This window comes from Otolemur garnettii, unplaced genomic scaffold (genome assembly GCF_000181295.1).
Source record: "Otolemur garnettii isolate 467f Iridium unplaced genomic scaffold, OtoGar3 scaffold00001, whole genome shotgun sequence".
NCBI lineage: Eukaryota > Metazoa > Chordata > Mammalia > Primates > Galagidae > Otolemur > Otolemur garnettii.
Genome location: NW_003852396.1, coordinates 46,361,855 through 46,379,677, shown reverse-complemented (window position 1 = coordinate 46,379,677; position 17,823 = coordinate 46,361,855). Strand labels below are relative to the sequence as shown.

Genomic DNA, 17,823 nt, shown 5'->3' with positions numbered 1-17,823 from the left:
TTTTTTGGTTGCAGTTTTCATTGTTGTTTGGCAGGCCTGGGCTGGATTCAAACCCGCCAGCTCTGGTGTATGTGGCTAGCATCTTAGCTTCTTGAGCCACAGGCGCCAAGCCTGTGTTCCTTTTCTTAATGAAGCCACCCAAATTGCATAAGCTTGAGGCCCCACACAATTCAACAACTCTATCCTATGTTTTACTTGTTATTCTCTCTCACTAAAATGTCAGTTCCACATGGCTCTACGGTGCCTCAAACAGTTGCCTGGAACATAATTGGTGCTCAGTAAATATTTGCCAGATGCAGAGACTCACTCTGTAACCCCAGGTAGCCCACCAGAAAGAAGAAGGAATCTTTTCTTCTGGCCTCAGGGCCTCACCATAGAGGTTTCCTATCACACTGGCTACATGGCTCCTGAGTCCATTCTGTCCTCCCACTTTGTTCCAGGAGGCAGAACTCAGGGCTGTCCTGTCATGGCCTTCTAGTTCCTGAGACTGGCTGAGTGACCAGCAAGAGCAAAGCAGTGGTGGCACTGGGCACTGGTGGGCGCCAGGTGAGCGGGCAGGGCTGAAGCATGCCCATGCAAGCCTAGGGGATGTGGCTCACCTCCCAGCATGCACTGTGGGGTCTTTGCTGGGGGCAGGGAGCAGTGCCCTCCCCACGCCCCACCCCAAGCTTGGAGCCACCCAGCAAGGGGACATTGTTGGCCCTAGCAATGCAGCTGCCTGACTCCAGTCCAGCAGGCTTCCGGGAGGAGTACCTGGGCGGCAGTGGACACTAACCCATGGAGGAGAGGCAGGGCTAACAGGGACCACAGGAAACAGGGTCCCTGGGGGACCTGAGGAGAGGGACATGGGGCATAGGTCACATGGGGGGGCACATGGGTCATTCAAGGAACATGAGGTTGTGGGTCAGGCATCAGCCAGTGAGGACCCAAACCCAGCCTCTTTGGAGTATGTGATGTGGACACAACAGGACACCCAGTTCTACACCTTCCAAGGATGGGGGCTGAGCATGCTGCAGGGAGGCTTGTGTATGTGACTGGGAGCTGCAGGTTCTGGGTGGCCAGGGGTTGTAGAACCACCTGTAAGGACAGGGGCACAAAACTCACTCAGCTGATCACCCTGGAGGCCTGAATCCCACCCCGGAGGCACTTCCAAGACCAGGGCTCCTGACCTCAAAGGAAAGTTCCTATGGGGGCACCAGGGCTTAGGCAGGGACAGGAGGAGGTAGAGTGACGGCTCTATTTCTAACCTCCTGGATGCAACAGTCCCTGTCTCCAACAAGAAACAAAGGCCTTGTCTTGAAACGAGGACATGAACATGGCCTCTGGCCCTCTGAATATTTATACCAATGCCATAAGCCCTGTGGCGGGGGGTTATCCTGTCATCTACTCACCCCTAAAGAGCTACCTTTGTAGGGGCCAGACCCTGGCCTTCTGTCCGCTGACATGACATCGTGTCCCCCACCAGAGCCCCTCACCCCTGGGCCTTCTCTATGTGCACTCACACGTCCTGCAGCATCCTTCCAGGGATGGTACCACGGAGCCCCCGACCTAGAGTGAGAGGAGGAGGATGTGGGTGGGGAGACCCTGTCCCAGGCCAGGAGCCAAGATCCCGGGAAAAGCCAAATGAGTCCGAGAATCTTAACTCTCTCCCAACACGGTGCTCCAGGACAAGAGCTGTGGCCCTTCTGCCCAGCAGGTCCTGACCGGAAAGGGGAAGGGCTCCTTGGATAGGTCACGGGACAGCCAGAAGGGCTAATCTGCCTGGTGGGGACAGCTGACACTAAGAATGCTGTGTCCCAGCAAGGCTGGAGCCTGAGTCACAATGGTGCTGGCCTCCCGCCTTCCTGGGGCAGCTCCCCTCATTCCCCCTACTACCTTCCCTACCACTGTGGTGCTCAGCACAGAGGGTCAGGGAGAGGAGAGGCACAGGGTCACCTACTTGGGCTAGTGGCCTGGGCTCTCTCTCACCCCTAGATAAGTCACCCCTTTCCTCTGGGATTAGTTTCCCATCTCTAAAAATGGGTCAGTTATCCCTCCCAGCCTTCCTCCTCTATAGTGAAATGGATAAAACAATGACAGGATAGTTATTTTGTACGAGACAGCACATGCATGGGTGGGGGGAGGTGTCTCAGAACATGTGTGTGATTTTGTGAGCATATATGTGAGAATGTGTGTACTTGTGTGATTTTGCATTTGTGGACGTGTCTCTTATTTTTTAAGGGAAAAGAAATGTCTTCAAATGTCTAATGTTAATATTAAGAAATTTAAGGTTTCAAAAATAGCTCCAAACCCTCCAGGAACTCCTTTCCCTTGAGGTGTGCCCTTCCTGACACCTGCCCATGCTAGTACCAACCCCGCCAGCCCATCACTACAGGACTACATCCTCTTGGTGCCTGTGTGCAGAGTGTACCTGTGCCCCCACTTCCACCTAAGCTGGCCCAGGCAGTGCTGCAGAGGAGGAGGCACTGACCTTGGCACACTCAGTTTCATTGAGTGGCGGGCAGCTGATGGGCGAGCGGACCAGCACAGCGCCCAGCGGAGTGTTGCTGCAGTGGTGGCGGGCACAGTCAGCGATCCAGGATGCTCCAGGCTAGAGGGCACAGAGGAGGGGGACAGGGGCTTGTGGCTTGGTTGACAGCTAAATGAACCAATAGGACACAGCTCCAAGCACAGGTACGGCCCAAGACCTGGCACTGTCTAGGACCCTGTCTGTACTCAGCCCTGTCCCAAGAGCCAGAGAGGGCCCTGGTCCACGTATCGCCTCCTGGCACACCTTCCTGGGTGGGCAGTAAAGGGGCTGCTTACCAAGAACAGGGAGGTGGTGCCGTTGGGGAAGGTGAAGAGGCAGGACACGTTCCTGCAGGAGCCACAGCAGGCTGCCAGGTCCCGTGGGTGCTCATACTCCTGGTTCTGCAGGCCAGGCGGGATGGGACGGCCTCAGCAGGGGCCCACTCTGCCCTCTGGGTGTCCCACTGCTCATCTCTGAGGGAGCCCAGGCCTGGGAAGGGCCCTCTGTGTGTGCTCAGGATTCCTGGACTCCTATCTCAAGCGGGCAGATCGTCCTTGTATCTATTCTAAGCCGCCCTGACTGCCAGTTCCCGGCCTCCTTCCAGGTGCAGCGTTTCTGGTAAGAAAGGCGCCAGCACGGACACCAACCACACAGACCTCAACTTGAGGCTTAGCTCCTGTGGGCCTTTGAACAAATGACTGAATCTCCCTAAACTTCAGTTATCTCATCGACAAATGGGAATAATTCTAACCTCTTTTATTCAGCTATTGTCTATTTAGCCTTTACTAAAAGCCAGTCACTGTCCTAGGTATGGGGCACATAGAAGTTCTTACCAAATAGTAGCGATACAAACACACAAACCAAAAGGACAGGGCATATGCCAGGCATTCAGTAGGTGTTTAATAAATGTGCATTTTCTCTGTTACCTACCCTTGCCAGGCCTTAAATCTGTACTCTTTGCTCTTGCTATTCACTTCCTGACCTCTTCCAACCTAATGGTCTCTGAGGGCCCCTCCAATGCCCACTTTCCAGACCAGTCTGGGGCCCCTCTGGACCCTAGAGCACTTAGGGTCTGCCAGGGCCTCCCTCCTGCTCCCACTCCTCCACCCCTCACTGCACCCTACCGCCTCACAGTGGACGTCACACAGCACAGAGGTGGTGTTGATCTGGTAGAAACTGGTGAGAGGGTCAAGCACATCAGTGCAGTGGGCAGTGTGGCACACGCCGTCCGTGGAGAGCTCCACCACTGTCTGGCCTGGCTGCATCACACCCAGCTCACGACTGAGACATACAGGGGCCTTCACTGGAGGGATGTGCAGGGTGGTGATGGTCATTCAGGGTCTGACTATCCTCACCCACCCTAGCCCAGGCCTGCCCCTGGCCTCTCCCCACTCACCGCACTCATACTTGGCACAGCCACACACATTCTCCTTGCTGTGCAGGAATGTCTCGTCCAGCTGGGACTTCTCCCACTAGAGGGGTGGGGGTGGGCAAAGGCAGTCAGCCAGTCAGCTCCCTGTGCTGGAGGTCCAGCCCTGTCCTCGGGAGAGTCTGCCCCTGGACCCCTCTCTATGTCAGCCCCATCCTGTGGTGGGCAGGCTTGGGGACTCTCAGCAACCTGGAAGTTCAGTCCCAAGGTGGCCCCCGACCTCTCTGCTATGTAGCAGCCCAGAGGCCCCCAAGGTCCACACTACTTACATTTTTTCTTGCCTAATGTCAGGGAGAAGAGGAGGGATGTGATGGGGACAGAAAGAGTGGAAATGTGTGCTGGGCGGGTGGTACATACAATTCAGACAATGACTGTAAACATAACTTCACATTTCTTAATGTATTTTTACTTCCCTCAGGGACCATGATGCTCGGTGGTTAAGGACATGGTCTCTGGAGTCAGGTTTCCTGGATTTTAGTCCTAGATTCATAACCTTGATTCATAACCTAGATTCATAGTCACTAGGTTCATAACCTTGACTTTAGCTTTGTTGTTCATACAACTGAAATAATCACAGACTCAACCTCATAGGGCTGGCATGAGAATTACTATGCTAACTCACATGGGAGGCCTAGGAAAGTTCCTGGCATATAGTAAGCTCTCAATAAACATTAGCTACCATCACAATCATCATCTTCATCACCACCACTAACACCATCATCCTCACCATCCTCACCATCCCCACCATCCCCATCATCATTTTCACCATCTCCATGATCACCACGATCATCCTCATCATCTCCACCATCACCATCATCATGGTCACCATCTCTACCAACACTATCGTCACCGTGTTATCACCATCACCATCATCACTGTACTCAATCCTTCCCACACACTAGAGCATAATCAGGCACACTCTACAAAGGAGCACACTGTCTCCAGAAAGCTTATGGTAGCGCTTGGGACAAGAACACTGACCTTCAACCTAGGGCTCCATACGTGAGGTTAAAGGAGCAGAGTCTCAGGGGGAGACAGAAGGAAAAGGGAAGGGAGGGGGAGACCAGGGAGGTGAAAGGAGCAGGGTCTCCATACCAGATGGCACCGGGGCACTGGGATTGTGTCACAGTCACACTCTGAAAAACACAAGGGCCCAGGTTCCACTTTACCAAGGGCACTCAGGCACAAGTCCCCTGGGCCCCCAGACCTCTTACTGTGGGTGTAGCCCCTCCTCTGGCACAGACCCAGCTCCAGACCCAGCCTAGAGGGAAGGGAGGAAGAAGCCACTATCTCAGCCTCCCTCCATCCCTGACAGGGGAGTCTGCAGCTCCTCTGGCTGGGTAGGTGGGCAGTGATATGTTCTGAATGCCAAGTGTGGAGCAAGGACAGACAGGCAGACAGACCAGTCACAGGTTTCCTTTTGTCACATAGATTCATCTGTGGCCTCTCCAGGAATAAACACGATGAGGTTCGAACTTCTGACCCTCTGCATTTCCCAAATACACCCTCCAGCATGCCCAACTTTGCTACTCCTAGCCTTTACCTGTGAGCAGGTCTAAGATGTGAGCGGCTGACTGCTGAGCACTGCTAGCACTAAAGGGACACACCAGCTCTAGCTCCCTCAGTGACTGAGAGCTCCAGGTCAGAGTATCTGTGAACACTGTCAAGTCACCCATTTGTGTAACAAATAGTTTAAGCATCTACTATCTGCTGAGCTTTATTTCTGTGCCCTGGGGATAAAGCAATGAATACAACAGACTAAGATCCTGCCTTATAAAGTTTATATTCTAGTGAGGACTGGAAAAAAGACAAGCAAAATATCCAGATGCAAATAGTTTAGCAATCCTTTTTAAAGTAACATTTTCATATAAAGCTCACTGGTTTTCATCACTGGTCTGGACACTCTAACTTGCCTCGCAAAAGGATACACAGTGAATTTTAACCAACAGTGTGTGTACTATCAAGCAGTTGCAATAAAGACTATTTAAAATCCCAAAACTTTTCTGCAATGGGGAACTTGCTTTTCTCCTAATGGAGAGAGAAAGTCGTAGGAATGTTCCACGTGGAGAAGGGAAGCAGGAGGGTCAGGTGATTCCAGTGGCTTCCCTCTAGCACCCCCACCCCCTGCTTGGGGGGGCCCTCCAGGGAGGGTGTCCTGACGAGGGACTTACCGCAGGACTTGTAGGGGCAGCAGCGGTCTGGGCTCCACACCTCCACCAGGGCAGTGCCCATGCCACACTGCACTTGAGGGCAGCGGAAGCTCTCACACACTGCAGGGGAGGGCAGGCAGACAACAGGTCATCCAGAGGAGCCTTGGAGTGTGAATCCTCAGACCTGCAACACTGGCTAAGGAGGGGGTGCCTCTCAGTTCCCCTTTAGGTCACCCCAACAGTCCTTAGACACCTGTGGGGCTGGAGGCCAGGGGAAGAGTCTGAAAGCCCAGTCTCCCTATGGAGTTCCTTTAGGAGGTCCCCTCACTGTACCTGTGAGGCACTAGTGATGTGACAATGTCAACTTCCAACTCACTAAGCTGGACCTCCCTCCCTGGAGTCCGTGCCACCCTAAAAGTAGTAGTCACAGGAGAGCCAGTGACCAGAGTAAGGGGAACTGAAGGGGAGTGTTTCCTTCCACAGAATACTTTTCCCACCCATGGACATTTCATCCATTTGGGGCCCACCCAAGCCTTCCCTGGCTGCCCCTGATTCTAGCCTGCAGGCCTCGCTCTTCCTTCCTCCTAGTCTTCAGGCTGACTTCTCTTGGTGCAGGATTCCTCAGCCATTCTCATTTGCAGAGAGACCAAGGCAAGGGGCAAGTGAGCTCCCCAGGTGCAACATTTTGGCAGGACAGGGAGGAGCAAGGGTCGGCAGTGAAGGTGAAGGTCTAAAATTTGTTAAGACTTATTCAACTTACTAATAAGCAAGAATTATCAAGTGATGTTTCAAAAGTGATGAGGAGGCTGGACAGGGTGGCTCATACCTATAATTCTAGCACTTAGGGAAGCTGAGGTGGGAGGATTGCTTGAGGCTAGAAATCCAAGACCAGCCTGAACAAGAACAAGACTGTAAACAAAAAAATTTAAAAAAAAAAAATCCAGGCATGGTGGCATGTGCTTGTAATTCCAGCTACTCAGCAGGCTGAGGCAGGAGGACCACTTAAGCCCAGTAGTTTCAGGTTGCAGTGAGCTGTGATAACGCCCGTGCACTCTAGCCAGGGAGATAGAGCAAAGACAAACAAACAAACAAACATATAAACAAAATAAATTATGAGCAAAGGAGGAGAAGGACAGTTGCATGGTGTCAAAGTAACTGGTTGCTTTCTGGTCAAAAAAGGAAAAATGTAAATGTAGGCTGGAGGGGTCAGTGGTCACCACCCTAACCTGGACCAACATCAGTGTCAATAACAGTGGCTCAGCCTGATAGTTTGTGCTTCCTGAGGTGAGGTACTATGCAGCTTACGCACCGTCTGGCCAAACAAATTCAACTTGAATCCACCAGGCCTTGATCTAACATTCTGTTTATAGGAAGCACAGAGGCTAATGAAGCAAGGTAAGCAGCTCTTAAAGGAAGCACCTGGCTAAATCCGGAGGTGAGGCTTCCTGCAGGAGCACAGCCCAAACTATGCAATGGGGTATCATGCAGAAAAGGGGACCTGTGCTAGGTGAAGAGAGACTGAAGACACATAACGCGTGGTCCCGGGTTGAATCCTGGATAGGACAAGCAAGAAGCAACACAGGCCGGGCAGATACGAGCTGAAAAGTTACTAACACAGAAGGGGAAAGATTGTTAACTGAAAAGAGCCAGTTTAGAATCAGTGTGCTTCGTATGAACTCGTTTTGGTGAAGCGCATCCACATAAAGGCCCAGAGAGCATCTGGAAGGATCGGTGCTGAAGCACTGACACTGCTTTGTTTTCTTCCATTTTCTTCCATTCACTTGGAATTTGTACTTTCCACAAGGCACATATAGTGCTTTTGTAAAAATAAAAGTACGATGAAGACAGGGCAAAGGTGATAATATCAACAGACTCTGGTTTTGAGCACCTACTATGTACCAAGAACCACTGGGGGCATCACATGAATTCTCTCTAATCTCTACAACGGTCCCTCCAAGGAGATACTATTATTGCCATTTTACAAAGGAGCAACCTTGGCCCTGGGCCACACATCCAGTAAATGCCAGAACTGGGACTAACTCCACAACTCGATCCACATGATCAGGCTCCCCGCCTGCACCCCACCAGGAACATGGAGAGAAAATGGGAATCAGGGCAGCTGAGGCAGAGAGGAGAGGAGAGACAGACAGAGAAGAGGAGAAAGGGTGGTGAATTTTTACTCAGAAGAGTTTTAAAACATTGCAACAAGTGGCCTTTGGGGATGCCCATCAGTTCCTGATTAGTGTGGCCGGGTCATTTGGGGAACTCTTGCAGAAGCCTACGCTGTTTCTGAGCTGGCTCCTGATATTGGACAATCAATCAGGGTTGCCCTCGGGCATCCTGGTAGAGGTCCCTCCTGCACTACCCTGTGAAAATGAGGTTCCCTTCATGTTTTCCCTACAATCAGAGGACAAAGCAATTTTTGTAAACGGAGTCACATTTAAACCTAACCATTTTGTTCATTTGCATTCATTAGATCCACTTAAAGTCCATCATGCTGGCTGTATGGTGCTTAACAGCGGCTACTGAGATACTGTGTTCATAGTACCTATAGTATCAAGGTACCACAAACACAGATCACACAAACTGGTACTAGTAAAAGTATTAAAAGGGCCTACTTTAATTCTCATTACAAAATCAAAGAGCTTCAGAGACTCTGAAATGTAGGGCCTTCTGGGACACAGCCTCCATAGGCAGGTAGTATGGCAACACAGTGGCAAAAGGGGTCATGACCTTGAGATGAGGACTTTGGATCGATGCTGGGGGTACTGGAGGCACCTATGCATTTTCCCTTCAACCCAAGCCTCCTTCTGGCCCAGACTCCCCACCTTCCGGCTCCTATATCTTGGTCCCTAACAGCTTACCAACTAGGAGCTCCCTGATGCTCCCTGTTCAACCCCCACTGGTCCTGGGGAGGACTTTGTGAAGGGGCACAGTGGGCATGGAAAGGTTCTAGAGCCCCTTCAGGCTGTGGCCCACCATGTCCAGCAGGACTCACCACATTGGTACAGAGGACAGCAGAGCTCCGTGGTGTTCCTGTGCACGGTGAGCACCTCCCCTTCCTGACACTCAGGGATGGGGTCCGGACAGTCTCCACAGGCTGAGGGGGAAGGGGACAATGATGTCAAAGCAGTCTTCCTTTTGGGGGAGTGGTATAAAGCAGATTGCTGGGGGTGAGGTGAGAGGGCACAGCTCAACAACCCAGGTGTGGCAGGAGCTAAACTAAGTAGCATTTCATCGTCTTATGTGACTTGTTAGGGATCAGGACCTGAAAGTTCTTCCTCATGTCCACCCAAAGTCTTACACTGAACTGGCACCAGTTTCCTCATGCTCAGAAATCTACAGAGGGCCTCGGGGTCAGTTTACTCTTCCTCCTCCACTGCTTACTGGACACCCTTCTTCCTATGCTACCCCACTTGAAGACCCCTAGCCTTCCCTCCCAGCCACCTGAGAAAGCAGGGTGAGGACAGAACAACTGAGATTCAGCTGCACACATTCATGTCTGCTGGCATCTACCTACCACAGAAGTAGGAGGTACAGCAGGAGTCGCCCAGGCGGCCTGCAATCAGAGTCTGGTCCTGGCGGCAGCTGGGGACCAGCTCTGCCTCACACAGATCCGGGTCACATTCTGGGGAAACAGGCAGAATTTAGGCACCAGGAAAGAACCTGCCTGGCTGAGCCAGGGCCCCTGCCCTGGCTCTGCCCTAATCTCCAGCAGACCCCGGCTCCCGGCACTGTCCTTTCTCCCGCCCCCTGGGCTGCCTCCCGCCCCTTCTCACCGCATTGGTAGCTGGGGCAGCAGGAGTCCTCCTGGAAGTGGGTGAGGAGGCGGTGGCCGGGCTGGCAGGTGGGGGCAAGGCCCTCACACAGAGTCTGGTTGCACACTGGCCCAGGGGACACAGGGCCTGTCACCTGGACGCCAGTATGCCCTCGCCGTGTTCCAGCACTGCCCACGTCCTAGACAGCTGGACCTCACTACTCCCTGCTGTACCCAGAACCCACACCCCTGGAAGGGGCCTTTGAGGGTCACACGGGGTCCAAGAGTGGGACAGAAGAGCAACAAGAGCTAACACTCACCCAGATGGGCCATGTGCCAGCTGCCACGGTAAACCAGTGTTAACTTATATAATTCTCACAACCACCCCAAAGTGGCTACTGTTATCAGCCTCACATCACAGGACAACCAAATAAGGCACAGAGGGTGTTCAATGATTTGCCTGAGGTCACAGGCTACAGATGTTGGGAGAGGAGAGGGCCAGAGCACTACCCACATTGACTCAGAAGCCTCCATGTCTGCCCCCCAGGGAGGGTCCCACTCCTCCCAGCTGACCTACATGAGGAGCTCGAATTTTCCTGGGCGTTGCTGTGTTCATTGAGTTTGGTGGGCAGGACGAGAGCCTTTTAAATTAAGTTTTAACTGTCTTACAGTCGAGGTCCAGGGAAGTGGAGGTGGGACTCACCACAGACAGTTCCCAGGCAGCAGGGGTCCTCGGTGGGCAGGAGCAAGGCCACCTCCCCAAAGCGTGGGCAGGTCTCGGGGCGGGGGCCTGGGCAGACCGAGTCCACTGGGACAATGGTGTCTGGGGCTTGGCACTGGTTCTGGCAGCAGCCGCTAAGGGAGCTGTTCCAGGTCTCCCCCAGGGCCCGAGGCACCCCTGTGCTGTCGGTGCAGCCTGCAGCAGGTGCATGGCAGGGTTTGGGGGACTGAGAAAGTGGGGAGACCCAGTCTATCCCAGGCTAAATCATCCCTTGGATACAGAACCCTCCACCTAAGCAGACCTTGGGGACATAGATGGGTTCAGCCATGGGCAGCAGGGAAGCAGAGGAGACCCTAGGTAAGGCCAACTTTGGAAGGCCCCCCACCTAGACCCCAGACAGAGGACAGGAAGCAACCTACCACACTTGTCCTCAGGGATGCAAAGAGCAGAGTGGCGCCGGTGCAAGATGGTGCCTTCAGAGCAGACGCAGCCCTCGCCCAGAACCTGGCACTGCTCCGGGTCCAGTGGGCCCAGCATCCCATCCTGGCACGTCTCAGGGGGCTCACAGGCTGCCACACATGCCTGGTATGTGGAGTTGCTGGGGCACAGGAAGGCTGCAGGGTAACAGTGGGCACCAGGCCTAGTCAGACCCCAGCAAGCCTCCCCACTGAGGCCTGAAAGGGTAGGAAGGGGTGAGGAGGGGTTCATCAATGCCACAGCAGAGAGCGCATAAATCAAGGGGCTTATCATCAGCTCCTCCTCAGATCAGGAGTCAGAGCAGTACAGCCCACAGCCCAAATCCAGCCTGCTATCAGCTTTTGCAAATAAAGTTTATTAGAATATGACCATGCCTATTCATTGATATATTTTCTGTGGCTGTTATTATACTAAAAAGGTAGACTTGAGTAGTTGTGACTGAGATCATATGGCACACAAAGCTTCCAATCCTTATTATCCAGCCCTTTTCAGAAAAAGTTGGCTGATGCTTTGCTCTAGGTCAATGCTTTCAAACTTTCTTGACTGTAAAAAGTAAATTTTACATTGCAGTCCAATACCCACAAGCATGTAGAACAAGTGGTCTTCAAATCTGAATGCAAAAGAATCACTTGAAAGCTTTTAAAATACTATTGCTAGGACCCCCTCCCAAATCAATAGAATCTCGGATTACAGGGCCCAGCATTAATACTTTTTGAAGTTCTTTGGGTGATTTCAAAGGGTATTCAGGATTGAAAATCGCTGATATACTGAAACAAGAACATAAATAAAACTCTTTCATGAAATAATACTTAAACTTTCCATGTGCAACATATCCTGGGATTTTTTTTTTATTCTATTCTATTGCATTTTTTAAAACGTTAGTGCCAACCTCAAAACAGATTTTATATCAAGAGTTGGGATTCAGTTTGAAAAACGCCACCTTAGAAGATTTTTCTCTTTTCCTCTTTTATCTGTCACATTGTAGGTGTGGTCTTCCCATGAGCTGTTCCCAGCCCTTCTGGGTGTGGTCACATTTGTAAATCAAATGACTCTAGCCCAGGACCAACCCATGCATCAAACTCAGTGAGAGTGAGGAGGAGATGGATCCTCATCTCCATCCTCAAAGAAGTGGGGAGAGACTAAAAAAAAAAAAAAGAAGAAGAGAGAGAAAGATGAGCAAAAATTTAGAGAACTTATATCTACTGGACGGTGACAGTGTGGCAGGTGTGTGTGAGGTACTTGGCAAATGTCATCTCCCATCGTCTTCAAAGCAGGTCTAGGAGGGAGTTATTACTATTATCCCCATTTTAGGGAGAAGAAACTCAAACAAATTTAATAATAAATAAAAGTAAAATTATTATCTATTAAGGCTGGGCATAGTGGTTCATGCCTGTAATCCTAGCACTCTGGGAGGCTGAGAAGGGTGGATTGCTTCAGCTCAGGAATTTGAGACCAGCCTGAGCAAGAGTGAGATACTATCTCTACTATGAATAGAAAAATGATTCAGGCACTGTGGCAGGCACCTGTATTACCAGCTGCTCAGGAGGCTGAGGCAAGAGGATTGCTTTGGCCCAGGAATTTGAGGTTGCTGTGAGCTATAATGAGGCCATGGCACTCTAGCCTGGCTAAGTGAGACTCTGACTCAAACAAAAAAAAAATTATAATATATTAATGTACTAACACAAATTATAATAAAATTGCTCACTAATCAATATGTTTGTATTGTATTTTATATAAAATATAAAAATTAAGTATAAATAGAAACATACAAAATACGTATAAATGTATTAACATATATGAATTAATGAATGTTTAAATCTAAAAAAGCATGGACTTGAACTTGGGTCTGGGAGCCTCTTCCAGCTCTAACAAGGGATGGGAACAGCAGTCACAGTATAGGGGACCCCTGTATCCTCAACTCACGGCAGTAGTCGGAGCGCCGCCACTCTATGCACACGTGGAACTTGTGGCACATGGCCACATACACGGTCAGTGCCACACAGGGCTGCTGCACGTACTTGGTGTCCCGGATCCACAGCTCACAGAATGACTCTGGGGAGACCTGGGCACATGCATCAGTCAGTGCTATCCACTCTCATGCCCCACATCCCAGGAGCCAGCTCCTCCCAGCCCTGCCTGGGGTGAGGGGACACAACAGGCCTATGCAAGTAGGAGTGCCCATCCCCAGCCAGCCCAGGAGGTCTCCCCAACACTGGCACATACAAAGCGGTGGCAGGCACTGAAGGTGCGATTGGACACCATGCGAAGGCAGGGTGAGCAGTCAGCAGTGGCGCAGCTGTCCAGGCGGAAGCGGGTCTGGCCCACTGAAGTCAGGGAGCTGGGCACTTGCCAGCTTTCCAAGAAAGGACTAGGGTCTTCTGCCTGGCCCACCACAGAGCCATCCTTCAGGGTGAGGTCGTTAGCTGCGTCTCCATCACAGATACCTGAAAGGGGAAGAATGATCCCAACAGCCACACTAGTCACTACTACTCCTAGGTCCCCAGCTCTCACTTGGCATTTTCTTCTTAACAATTCTTTGAGACCAGTAATGCCATTACCCCTATTTAATAGATGAGGGAAATGAGAGACAGAGGAGCTAGGAAAACTCTGTAAGAAAATATCTTATTTCCTTAGGAAAAAAACACCAAGGTTTGTAAGAATAATGTCTTCAACTTATTTCAAATGGTTCAGAAAAATGCACATAAAGAGCATATACATATAAAATGGAGAGAGAGAAGCAAAGGGGGCAAAATGTGAACAATTGGTAAATTTGGAGTAAAGATACATAAGGAGTCCTTTATACTACCATTGTGACTTCTAAGTTTGACTATCAAAATAAAATGTTACCCTAAAACTCTACCTTAGCAGAAATTGCTAGCTTATTATAACAACCATTTCTTCTTCTTCCTACGCAGTCAGCCTATTCTGTCCTAGACTCTCTTCTAGGTGGATGAGACCAGTTAAATCTCAGCCACTGGTATGTGAGAGACAGTGTTGGCACCACCTTCCAACCTGGTCCATAAAACTTTCCCAACTCTCTTCCCTTCTGTGAAGTGGGAAGCTCATGTTGACAATGGCAGAGCCACAAGATGGAAAGGATGCGGGTCTTTGAATCATTGCTAACCACATGGAAACTTATATGCACAAGATATTGGCTTCTGTTGTGTTGAGGCACTGAGATGGGGGCAGGGGTGAAGTTTATCTGTCTCAGCTTCTAATATGATGCAAACCTGCAGCTTCAACTCTCACGCGCCATTTGTACATTCCAGACACACGTTTCCCTGCCTGTGACTTTGCTCAAGCTGCTCCCTCTTGAAATGCTTTCTGAGATGCCTGAAATGCTTTCTCAGATGTCCTTCATTCAAGGACACCTCAGCTGCACCATTTATGACCTTCCCAGCTCTGTGGGAAAGTCACTGGTTTGCATGTCTGCCTTTCACACAAGACTGTAAGTCTCCGAATGCAAAGATTCATTCTCCTCTAGATTCTCCTGAGGTGCCTAGCAGAATGCCCAGATGTCAAGTGCTAGTTTAGTTAAAAGGAGATAGAAAAGATCTGACTTCTGCTTAGACACCTCCAACCACCATCCTGTGAATATAAAGCATGATTTGAGGCAAGATTCTCAGACCCTTTTTTTTTTTTTTGACAGTTTTTGGCCAGCACTGGGTTTGAACCCGCCACCTCCAGCATATGGGGCCGGCATCCTACTCATTTGAGCCACAGTTGCTGTCCCAATTCTCAGATTTCATTAATGATCCCAATGGTCACATTTTGCATCTTGACTTGGAGTCACTAAAGGGTATCACAAAGGCATCCTAGGGAGGAGTGGGCTCACTGGGCTACTACTAACCACAGTGCTCTTTGTCAGGGATGAACAGAGAAGATGGAAGGAATGGTGAGAAAGAACAGCAGTGGTGACAATGATGGTGGGATGTATGGGTGTGTGAGGAGAGAGGAGTGTATCAGTGAGAACAGAAACTCCATACAACAGGGCTTTTGTCTGTTTTGCTCACTGTTCTGTCCCCAGTGACCGGTAGAGTAAATATATAGTGGACAAGGGAAGAATGAGCATGGAGTTGACCTACACGTGCTTAGTGTATGTGTAGAAGGCATTTTAAATGCAGGGGCATGAAAGGAATGAACACAAGGGGTGCAGGTGGAGGATGGAGGATGTGCATACATGTACGTGTGAAAGTGTTCCTATGTCACCCATCATCTCAATCACGGCCATTTGTCATGGAGCTCCCCATGGGGCCCATGTGCTTATGCACCTGCAAGAAGCAGCAGCCCACATTCAGATTCCTCTTCTATCCCCTTTTCTTATCAAAATCCATCTAGTCCCTTAGAGCATGCTCTCTGCAACCATGCTATGGCCTGAAGTTCTCTGTGTTGTGGCAGCTCTGCTGTGTGACTTCAGGCAAGCCACTTAACCTCTCTGAGCCCCCTTTCTTCTTTAGTTCAGTGGGAATTCTAATGGTCACCTCTCAGGGATATATTATGTGGATGGCCTAGAACAAATGAGATCAGAGTATGGAAGTGCTCGGGCACATGCTCAGGTGGTCAGGGTGATTAGCAGGCATTTGGAAGCTGTCAGGGAAGCTGACAGACAATCTTAGATGAAGAGACAACTGGCTGAGGTCAGAGCTCTGCACCACCCGCTTGCTGGCAGCTTCAGTCCTCAAACACAAGACATAAGGCTCCCTTCCCTGGCATTGCTGCTGGCCCATCACTGGCCTGGTACTCTTTCCTAGCCTCTCCTGGTCCAGGGCAACCTATGTCTGGGTCAGAAGTCTGCCTGAGAAGCAACCCCCTCCCCCTGACTGGGTCCCACCTCACCGCACAGTCCATGGCCCTGGGCCTCGCTGACTTTGCTGGCCTCCAGGATCATGAGTCCAGAGCTGTGGAGCCACTGGATCTGGATATGGGAGGGTGTCCGGATCATGTACATGTGGCCTGTGTCCTCAATTCTGAATCCATACCTGCTCACAGGTGGCCACACAGGCTGAGAATCCACAGTCACCTTGGGGGAAGGTTCAGTGTGAGCACAACTTGTCCATCCATCCATCCATCCATCTGTCCACCCATCCACCATCTGACAAACATTTTTTTTTTTTTGAGACAGAGCCTCAAGCTATCCCCCTGGGTAGAGTGCTATGGCATCACAGCTCACAGCAACCTCCAACTCCTGGGCTCAAGCGAGTCTCCTGCCTCAGCCTCCCAAGTAGCTGGGACTACAGGCGCCCGCCACAACGTAACACCCGGCTTTTTTTTTTTTTTTGGTTGCAGCCATCATTGTTGTTTGGCGGGCCTGGGCTGGGGATTTGAACCCTCCACCTTAGGTGTATGTGGCTGGCGTCTTAGCCGCTTGAGCCGCAGGCGCCGAGCCCATCTGACAAACATTTATTAACCACTGCTATGTGCCAGGCTCTATTTCAGGCACATGTAGCAAAGACATAGTCCAAGGTGGCACGGAAGAACTCTGAAAATATTTTTATGGGAAAAATCCCAATAAAACAAGAAATGCAACCACAGGAGGTAGGCTATGTTTCAATGCCCAAACAAACACAAACCCTTAGCCCTTCAAATCACTCTCATCTTTCCTGATTTCTATTCATATAATTTCTTCTGAGATATTTTCCCTAAATTTCCAACCTTGGGGTTAGGCACCCCTTCTCTGGGGTCTCCTTTGCCTCTGTTCTGACCATTGAGATAAGACACATTTGTTCTCTCATCAGGATCCCCAATAAATGGTGAATTTCTTAAGGTCATAAACCATGTCTGATTCATCTTTGAATCCTCAGCACTTGCCTTTGGGCCTGACATAAATTGGAGGCTCAATAAATATATATGACACACCCTAATTCTCATGAACACTTTAAATTCAAAGCTACAATTTCTGCTACATATTGACAAGGTTAAATTTGGATGTGTCATGGACTATTAGTTTTACACTATAAAAATGGAAGATGAAAAGATTAAGACTTTAAAATATTTATAAAGACTTAACCTCCTCCCTTAAAGAGTCTACTGTTTTATTAATTGCTTTGTAAATTATCCAGCACATGAACTACTGTGTTGAGAGAGCCCAAGTCCAAGAGTCGGGAACTTTGTGACCTTGGGGAATGTCCCTGGCTCTCTCGTAGCCTGATTTGTACAGACAGGCAGGAGCTTCATGACTGGTGAGCACTCCCCAAGTTCTGGGAGTAATCATCCATATCTGGAGCCCAGAGGTCTTCAGCTGTGTCTGCAGGACTCCAAATCTACATAAGGACAAAGGACAAAAATCTTCAAAAAAAGACTTGAATTTTCAGTTCTGACCAAGAGGGAGTAATAGGAACTGATTTACCCTCTTGCCTTATGTGTCCTCCCCCCATCTGACTAAATACAGGAAGTAACAATTTTCCGACATTGACCAGTTGGCCATGCAGAAGAGGGATCCCTGCAAAAGTGGAAACAAATGAGATGAGCCTGATGATTGCCCAAGGTTATTGCTTAGAGAGTTTCTGGAATACCATGCAGGGAGGAGGAATCCAGGCAGAGCCTGGTAGTTTCTCCGGGTTTAAAAGATAAGAAAGAGTTGAGATTTGTGGAGGTCAAGGTAGCTAGAGTTTTTAGGAAAAAATACTGAAGAGAAGAGAACTGGAGAAAGGGACTGGGAGCAGGGGAGTGCTCTGAAGCTTTGTAGGGAGTCCCCTTCTGACTCTGTCCTTATCTTATCCTACATTTTCAGCTAAATATTGATGAGTGTATGCAGGTGAGAAAACTGCCTAAAGCTAGGGA

General features: G+C 50.1%; 1 protein-coding gene across 1 annotated transcript in view; it reads right to left on the bottom strand.

Moving 5' to 3' along the window:
* The window catches only part of OTOG (otogelin), a 96,674-nt gene that overhangs the window by 1,498 nt on the left and 77,353 nt on the right, over positions 1-17,823 (bottom strand). Inside the window, exons 40-54 of the mRNA XM_003781522.1 lie at positions 15,880-16,063; positions 13,267-13,487; positions 12,967-13,105; positions 10,986-11,180; positions 10,549-10,761; positions 9,868-9,972; positions 9,609-9,716; positions 9,087-9,188; positions 6,110-6,208; positions 5,034-5,074; positions 3,906-3,981; positions 3,634-3,812; positions 2,806-2,910; positions 2,471-2,590; positions 1,503-1,548 (exon numbers count right to left, since the gene is read on the bottom strand). Coding sequence (XP_003781570.1) covers positions 1,503-1,548; positions 2,471-2,590; positions 2,806-2,910; positions 3,634-3,812; positions 3,906-3,981; positions 5,034-5,074; positions 6,110-6,208; positions 9,087-9,188; positions 9,609-9,716; positions 9,868-9,972; positions 10,549-10,761; positions 10,986-11,180; positions 12,967-13,105; positions 13,267-13,487; positions 15,880-16,063 — 1,933 coding nt within the window. The remainder of the gene's footprint in view (positions 1-1,502; positions 1,549-2,470; positions 2,591-2,805; positions 2,911-3,633; positions 3,813-3,905; positions 3,982-5,033; positions 5,075-6,109; positions 6,209-9,086; positions 9,189-9,608; positions 9,717-9,867; positions 9,973-10,548; positions 10,762-10,985; positions 11,181-12,966; positions 13,106-13,266; positions 13,488-15,879; positions 16,064-17,823) is intronic.